Source organism: Nomia melanderi, unplaced genomic scaffold (genome assembly GCF_051020985.1).
Source record: "Nomia melanderi isolate GNS246 unplaced genomic scaffold, iyNomMela1 scaffold0115, whole genome shotgun sequence".
Classification (NCBI taxonomy): Eukaryota; Metazoa; Arthropoda; class Insecta; order Hymenoptera; family Halictidae; genus Nomia; species Nomia melanderi.
The window spans coordinates 46,493-55,273 of record NW_027475230.1 but is presented as its reverse complement, the minus strand read 5'-3'; the positions used below and the strand labels follow the sequence as shown (position 1 = coordinate 55,273).

The following is an 8,781-nucleotide window of genomic DNA, read 5'->3' as shown; positions in this document are numbered from 1 at the left end:
GTCGCCGATATTAAGATAACGCGGCGATCGTCTCAATCGCGAAACGGCGTTTCCAAGAATTCCCAAGAAACGCGTATCACTGCTCGCATTGCGCGCAATAAACAGCACCGATCGGCAGAACGGTGAAACGAGCAATCGCGGACATTACTGTCACACGTTCGTTCGTTCGGCGTCGACCTTCTTCGAACGTCACCGACCACTCCCGATTACGATCGAGCGTTACCGAGCGTTTCCGACCGGTTCCGAGCGTTCCCGAGCAGTGCCGGTACGTATGGAACCTACATCGGCGAATCGTCCGAACGCAAAGTAATCGCGACGAGTCGCCGAATTATACGAGGATCGGATCTTGTCTCTGCACGACAACTTTGGCTTGCAACATCTACCGAATAGAAAAATCCGTTACATTCCATGCCATAGAATAGATTTATTTGGAGCACGATACGATACGACACGATACGTTGTCGCCGTACTGCGCGCGAGTTCTGTTGGAAGCAAGAAACGATCGGGTGTCGTGCACCGAGAGACGAAAGCATCATGGAATCGTTTCTTTCCGCGTCGAAAAAAGCTTTGGTAAATTACGCTAAATTCTGATATTTATCCATCGAAAACAGAGCCGAAAGAGAATAACAAGACGCGCGTGGCGACACCTCTCATTAACCGAATCCGACAAACGCGTCTCCTCTCGCATTGCTTACGTAATACGAGTATGTTTACAAGATATGCATGGAAACGTATGTTTGCAACTGAATCTGTCGCGTTCGATTGCGCGCCGCGATTGGTCGAGCGCGCGACTGCTCTAGCGACAACACTGCTCGCGCGAAAAGTTGCTAGACGGAATTGTCCAGACGTAGCGTGGGAATGCTGTTTTCGAGTTACTAGCGCGAGGGGAGTCAGTTTCGCGCGACGTTCGAACGCGAAAGGGAAATACACTGCGAATCGTTCGATTTCTAGGCGAATTTGCCACAGCTGCGGAACGTCTGTATCGTCCTGGGCAATGCCACCTGCGACCTGGATTCTGCCGTATCTGCCCTGGTTCAAGGATTCTCCGAACATCTAAACGCGATCAAGAGGAACGAAACCGATCTTGTGGTAATTCCGTTGTTGAATATACCGGAGAAAGAATATCGCGTAAAGACGGAAGTGGTGTACTTTTTAAACCGCCACGACATCCCTTCGAATTTATTGACGTTTCGGTGAGTTGCGAGTTGAAAAGTATCAACTGGAAATCGGTCTTCCGTTTTCCGTTTTTCGTTTCCAGGGATAAGATAGATTTGATAGCATTAAGGAAAAACGACGTTACGCGGCTGGAAATCGTACTCGTCGATCACCACACCCTTTCGGAAGAAGACGCTTTTCTAGCGGACTGCGTGATCAAGGTTATCGATCATCGACCGCGCGACGCAAATTGGCCGTGGTCCGGTAAAACCGTTCAAATAGAGACTGTGGGAAGCTGCGCGACTCTGGTAGCGAGGGATTTCCTTGCCGCGCATCCGGAATTCGTGGATTCGCTTCTGTCGAGCCTTTTACGAGGCAAGCTGCTACGGCTCGCGTTATCTTGTATACATTAACCGAGCAGAACACGAGCACCAACAGTATCAGATATTTGTCAACAGGTCCGATCTTGCTCGATACTTGTAACTTGTCGAAAGAGGCTGGTCGCGCCACTTTGACCGACGTCCAAACGGTGGAAGCCCTCGAACGAATCGGTTCTTCGATTTCCCAACGAACCGTCGTGTTCGACGAATTGCTCCGCGCAAAAACCGATACGAGTGAATTGAGTCTCGACGATCTTTTGATTCGAGACCTCAAGATCGCAGCACGAGTGCCGTTCGTTGGATTGCCTATGTTAGTCAGGGTAAAGTGTCAATTCCCTTTCTTCGTTTCTTCCGGGGACTGCTTCTAATTGGATTCGATTCCAGAAATTCCTCGAGTTCGAAGGAGCGTTGAAGATTCTCGAACATTTCGCCGATAGCAGAGGTAACGCGATCGTTGTTTTGCTCGGAATGTTGGTCGAGGGGCACGAGATCGAAAGAGACGTTGCCATTTATTCCCTGGCCGGTAGCGCAGACGCTGAAAAGGTTTGTAATCGTAAGAAACGTTGCGTCTGTGTCGATGAAAGCCAACGGATCTACCGATTCATCGGCGGAATGTGCCTTACAGATTATACAAGCGCTTACGCAGTCGACACGGCCAAACCTCGACTTGACCTTCCGATTATCCGTTCGAGACCCGATCAAGCAAAAATGGTGCTTGGCGTTGTACGACCAGGGAAACGTTCGCGCCACGCGGAAGCAAATACTACCGATCGTTCGGGACACGATCGCGTCGCAATGTTCGCGTCGATGAATATTCCTTTCCTCCCTTCTTAAATACGTAACCTGTTGGCCAGGATCTCAATCGTTACACGTACTCGCGTGTTTTTCTTATTAGATCTTTCTAATGCATCGCATTGCGTAAAAAACATTACGGTGCATTATACACACATTAATAAATAAACGGTCAAAATAATAATATATATATATATATATATATTTTTATATATATATATTTAGAAAGAAATGGACACACTAACGGCTAAATTGAATGAGAAGCGATGCACGATAGATTACGATAGATTTCAGATAGATACAAGAAACACGTAACAGTGATAAATGTCTTTTGGACAGTTGGAAGACTGTACGCGTTTCTCGATCCAGCCATTGTTACGTATTTGGATAACGCGATCAAGCGTTAGCGAGAAGGGAAAGGCTAGCCTGCGACAACAGTTTCTCGAATGAAGCGGCAACCTCCTCCGCCAACCGCTTCTCCCACTCTCGGAGTCTCCTCTCCTGAAACCGTTTCACCACCGCGATACGGTGGATGTTGTCGAACAACCCTCATAGGTACCAGCACGGAGTTGCGCAGAGTTGTGCGGAGATGCGCGTGCACCGGGCTAATCGCGTCTCGAGGAAGCGAACGCGTTTAACGGAAACCTTCTCTCGAAACCGAAAAAACAGCCGAACAACGATACGTTCAAGATAAGAGAACAAGTTGTCGATGTATCGGTGATCGTATTTCATATTTCTATTCGCAGTGCTAGTATCGAATCTATTTATTCTTTTTGTGTTTGCGTTTCTTTCGTCGTTTCGCATGGAATCGAATCGAGTCGAATAAAAAACGTCCGATAATGAAATTTCTACGTCTTTCGAACATGCCCAGTATATTAACGCCACGATCCGTTAAGAATGGGAGTTGTCGATTGTAGGAGGTAAGCGAGAAGAATGCGAATAGGTGGCATTCATTTGGAAAGTTTGATCGGTTCGTTGATATTACCACGCGGTTATCGTTGCTCGTCGGGAAATTCCAAGACCAACGAGTGTCGCGGGCAGTGACGACGAGTTGTTTTTCAACCAAGTGTAAAGTGCCGCATTGCTGTTAATAGAACCGGAAGGAATCTTGTAGCGTGTCGAAAAGATAGGAAAACTGATATATAAGGGAGATGTGTCTGGGTCGAGGGAAAAGACGGCTCTTTTCTGCGTCTCTGAAGAGAGATTCGTCTACCTTGTACTCTCGTACAAGGTGTCCGAAACAAGTAACACGAGCATAGTCCGAGTACCTAACCCAGAGTCTCTTCATTCTTACCGTCCCGCTGGTATTGATCGTGTTTTACTTGTTGCACGCATAGCAGAGCTCGACCCCGCGCGCATTCCCCGACCCCGACTCTCGGTTCCCAGCCCACAACCCGAAATTCTACAGCAACAGCCGAAATGGTCCAACCATTTTTGCTTTGATTCTCCGTTGGCGAATCCGATTAACGTTCAGCCGAACAACGACCGCGCCGAATCTTCCCCGAAAGTATTTCAACAGCTTTGTCGTGCGCGTACGTAACTCCGTTACTTGAAATTCAATGTCAAGTTTCTTTCCTGTAAGAATGCGCTTAGGAATGCTCGCGACCTGGCATTTTAACGTTCGAATTGGAAATAGTTGGGCGTCGACGGCTCGAATAGATGGTTCGGTTTCAGAGCAGAAGGGATGACAGGAAACTACTGAAACTAACATGAGCTGTAAATGCATCGAAACGAATGTCACGATCCGACGCGAAAATGTGCCGCACGCTGCTGACCGTTATCCCTTTGGCTTGGCTGGTCACCGGCTATTCTCCATCCACGGACGATTCAGCGAGAAATGTTTTCGGTGAGACAGATTCTGCCTGGCAATCGAACGAATCGCAAAGTTCCAGGCTCTCGAGGAAATTGATACGTGTCGCGCGTTTCAGGTGAATGCATCGTTCCGCTGGGTATGGAGGAAGGGAAGATACCGGACCACGCCATCACGGCATCCTCTAGCTACGAAAGCAAGTCGGTGGGCCCTCAGAACGCGAGGTACGTTTCATTCGGTTGGTTCGCGCGCCTCGGAGGATTACAGAGGCAGTACTGGTTACAGGATACGGCAAGAAAAGAACGGCGGGGCATGGTGCCCGAAAGCGCAGATCAGCGGCGCGATACGGGAATATCTGGAAATCGACTTGACGAGAAATCATCTGATCGCGTGGACCGAAACTCAAGGACGATTCGGGAATGGGCAAGGTCAGGAATACGCGGAGGCATTCTTTCTCGAGTACTGGCGTGACACCAAGTGGCATCAATACAAGAATTTGAAGGGTGACAGAGTTCGTGTCGTCGGTAAATTAATCGTGGGAGTCGTCCGCATTGCTTTCATATCCCTCGGATTTCCCTCGGATTTCCCTCGGATTTCCCTCGGATTTCCCTCGGATTTCCCTCGGATCGCATTCGCAATTCGATGCTTGGATTTGTCGTTTGTACTTTTCCAACTTTTCCATTCAAGCGCAAAGCGAGACGTCTCCTATAACTGTTCAGCGCGAACAAACTCGATTCTCCGATTTTCGAGAAAACCACCATCCAACGTAGCTTGACCGTTTCAGGTGTTGCGAGGAAATAGCAACACCTACCTCGTGGAGAAACAAAAGCTAGATTTGCCATTCGTCGCGAGCAGGGTGCGTTTCGTGCCGTACAGTCAACATCCCCGAACGGTCTGCATGCGGGTTGAAATTTACGGATGCCCGTGGGATCGTAAGTAGCGCGTCACGCGAGACAAGCGTGCCGCCATCGAATTGAAACCGGTTGTTCGCAGAATACGTCGCCAGGTACGTCGCTCCGCGCGGCTCGCGGCTCGGACCCGGAGGGTGCAACCTCGAGGACGCCTCGTACGACGGTGCCGAGACGGCGGAACTCGACTCCGACTCGATACTGCTCGGCGGTCTGGGCCAGCTGACGGACGGGATTTTGGGGGAGATTTCGGAAATTCTGTCCCCCTCGGCGAGCACCGATCGGCCCACGAATTGGGTTGGATGGTCCGATCGCGACGCTGTCCAATTGCTGTTCGAGTTTCAAGAATCACGGGAGTTTGAGAATTGCTCGATCCACGTGGCCCGTTTGCCGGAACTAGGAATAGAGGTTCGCTCTCGTTTCCACTCGTCTGTTCGTTCACCTTTCAGCTCGACGGATAGTGACCGTGTGTCGCCCGATGGCCTCCCAGGTGTTTTCTAGATTCCGCGTTTGGTTCTCCGACGACGGCGAAGACTACCAAACGTATCCGGAAATGTCGCGAACGATTAGCACAGAGGCCAGCTCGAGCACCGCTGGTGGCGCCGTTCTCTCGACGTCGATCGCACTGCGATCCAGAGTCGGAAAATTTGTGAAATTGGAACTCGGAGTTGCCGGGAAATGGCTACTCGTCAGCGAAATCACTTTCCACACGGGTATGCTCTTTAGATTTCAGTAAAGTTTCTTGTTCTTCTACTCGATCACCTACAACGTACCGTGTGCAGTCGCAGGTATCGAGAACCGCTCGATCGATGCGTATTCGTCGATCGGTCGGTCGTTTGACGAGGACCGAAATCAAACTGAATCGTGGACAAAGTTGTCCGACTCTATGGAAGGTACGATATCCGGTTTCAACGAGACGGAGATTTATAAAATTTTTAGAGACGACGGTTCGACTCTGGACGCTTTTCCCGTTGGAACTTTGCAAACTTACGTTGGCCTTGCCAGCGGACTGCTGACGGTGATTCTTCTCTTTCTAACTTGCACAGCTCTTCTAATTAAGCAAAGAGGTCGTAACAAAGTGGCTCTGCTACAAAAGCACACGGTTCTCCTTTGCGACTCGTCCTCGACTGGTATCGCTGTCAACCCAAAAGACGTGAAACTTCACAGTTCCATCGTGAACGGACTGTCTCTGATTCGCAAACCAATTGTCATAACCATGACCACCTCTGACACCTCTGTCGCCCCTGTCGCCCCCGTTGCCCCTGCTGCTTCGACCGTTGATTCTGCCAGCTCGCCAGCCACGATTGGTAATATATACGTCGAAACTGACTCGGCAAAGAATGCGGCGGCGGACCGCTCGGATCGTCCGGTAGTCGATGCTCGGTACGAACAGACTCGCCAGATGGTTCCCGAGGAGAATTTCATTCTCGCGGAGGCAAACCGCGCATCTGCGCGTGCAACCGATTCGTACGGTGAGTCTAGGTCTAGAGGAGAACCGTTCTCTCCCGAGAGGCTTCGCGTTCATTCGTCTCGTGGTCCGCTCGGCTTTCAGATTGCAAACGCAAGGTGAATTCGACGAAAAGCAAGTTGACCGGAATCGCGCCACCAGTTCCAGCGGCGATAACGGCTTCTGAACTCAAAAAAGTCACGCAGCATTCTCTATCGGGGAAAACGATTCGAAAGGTGCACGAGGGATATTACGCTGCGACGGATATATTGACGGTAAGACGTCGATTAAACGGAAAGAGTGTTGCACGCAAGAGAATGGTGACAATAAAACTGTAATTTCAGATAAAGAGGAAAGAGCTTTCTTCGATCGCGAGTCCGTTCACGCCGTTGCATGTCCGAGAGAAAAGTGGTAAAGTAACGTTGTCGCGTACCGTCGATACGCACAACGTGCGACGTATCTCTAGACACAGGTTACGGATTTTGGATACGCTCGGCGTGGGAAACTTTGGCTTGGTAAGAACGGTTCGGTCTATCGTGGACTCGAGAAACAATTGAACGTCCCGTGTTAACGCGAGATTCGTACGTGGCAGGTACATTTATGCGAGGCGAAGGGAATCGCGAATTTAGATACGGACTCTATAGAAAGTCGACAAACCGTGATCGTTCGATCTCTGTGGCGAGGTGTTGTTGACTCTCTGCGGTATGCTTCTTTCCTTTCCCTTTTCTTTCTCCACGCGTGTGCAATATTTCATAATCTAGTCGATGCTCGTAGAATCGACTTCACGAAAGATATGCTTGTCTTGGCGGCGCTCAAAGATCCACACGTGGCAAGGATGATCGCCTTCGTGGAAGAGGAACCGTTTGGAGCTGTATTCGAATATAGCGAATTAGGGGACTTGCCTACCTTTTTGGAAAACCAGAAAATCTTAATCGAGAACGAGACTGCTTTCAGGTTAACCGTTTGATTCTCATTCGATACGCAAAGCGACTGGCACTCACCGTTCACGTTGATCGACTAAAGTTTCATTGTTCTTTTTAGCTATAGAGATCGCTTGAACTTTGTCAAACAAATCGCATCCGGTATGAAATACCTCGAATCTCGAAATATTCCACACAGCGACTTGGCAGCCAGGTAAACCAACTTTGACTACCGAACCGCAAACATTTTCTTTCTTCTCCTTCTCTTTCTACGAATGTCCAGCAATGTCGCACACGGGCGTGTTGATCGATTCCTGTTGTATATCTTAGGAATTGTATCGTCGGCCAACATCTGACAATAAAGGTGTCCGATCACGCGGTGTATTGCGGCAAATATGATCACCATTATTATATGGACGTGTACAACGGAAAAATTCCTCTTCGTTGGATGGCATGGGAGGCGGTTATATTGGTAACGAAAGATGGTTCATTTATGCTTTTATTTTGCATCTGTACTGTCCGATATTTACTTTGTACTCGTCAACTGGGATTGTCTGTCCCGTTAATCGTGTAGCCTACACTTTATCTCAGTTTTTCCTTCCCGGTCAGAGTATGCGAAGCTGTCGAGCGGACGTTTGGTCGTTCGGCGTGACTATTTGGGAAATATTTACAAATTGCAACGAAATTCCGTATTCGGAAATGACGGTGGAACAAGTTTTCGAAAATCACAGGCGTTGGTATCGCGAGGAAACGTGGACTGTAAATGAGAATGGAAATGGCAACGGCAACGGCAACGGCAACGGCAACGGCAACGGCAACGGCAACGGCAACGGCAACGGCGACGGCAACGGCAACGGCAACGGCAACGGAAGCGGAAGCGGAAGCGGAAACGGAAACGAACATGCATTCATTGATGAGAAACAGGAGCCTCGAGTTCTGTCAAAGCCTAACCGTTGCTCGCAAGACCTATATCGCATTATGAACGAATGCTGGAGTCCACGAACCAAGGACAGACCTACCTTCGAGGAAATAAACATATACCTCGAAAGACTACCGCTTGTTTGAAAGCGCAAGGTACTTATTCGGTAGCTTAGCACGGACCAATTGGTTACAATCAGCTAAGATTCTTCATCTTAATTCGTGTATGTAAATTTATCTTTTTTATACTCGTCCAGGCTCTCTCTCTCTCTCTCTCTCTCTCTCTCTCTCTCTCTCTCTCTCTCTCTCTCTCTCTCTCTCTCTCTCTCTCTCTCTCTCTCTCTCTCTCTCTCTCTCTCTCTCTCTCTCTCTCTCTCTCTCTCTCTCTCTATCTATCTATCTATCTGCCCCCCCCCCCCTCACCCCTGCCCCCTCGATCGTACAAATCGAT

At 49.2% G+C, this 8,781-nt stretch overlaps 1 protein-coding gene across 9 annotated transcripts; it reads left to right on the top strand.

Annotated features, from left to right (window-relative positions):
• Positions 1 to 271: 271 nt before the first annotated feature.
• LOC116424985 (discoidin domain-containing receptor 2) lies at positions 272 to 8,766 on the top strand. Of its 9 annotated transcripts, none has more exons than XM_076374097.1 (15): positions 2,351 to 3,247; positions 4,002 to 4,173; positions 4,256 to 4,361; positions 4,423 to 4,648; positions 4,922 to 5,069; positions 5,131 to 5,453; positions 5,536 to 5,758; positions 5,828 to 6,517; positions 6,598 to 6,767; positions 6,837 to 7,007; positions 7,085 to 7,194; positions 7,267 to 7,446; positions 7,534 to 7,626; positions 7,743 to 7,884; positions 8,022 to 8,766. In XM_076374097.1, exons 2-15 carry the CDS (start codon positions 4,062 to 4,064, stop codon positions 8,475 to 8,477), a joined length of 3,150 nt encoding a protein of 1,049 aa, XP_076230212.1. In that variant the 5' UTR covers positions 2,351 to 3,247; positions 4,002 to 4,061; the 3' UTR covers positions 8,478 to 8,766. The 9 variants fall into 9 exon arrangements, 8 of the variants coding, with proteins under 8 accessions (XP_076230212.1, XP_076230209.1, XP_076230210.1 ...); XM_076374094.1 differs by having other exon boundaries at positions 3,668 to 4,173; XM_076374095.1 differs by having other exon boundaries at positions 3,665 to 4,173.
• The last annotated feature ends 15 nt before the right edge of the window (positions 8,767 to 8,781 follow it).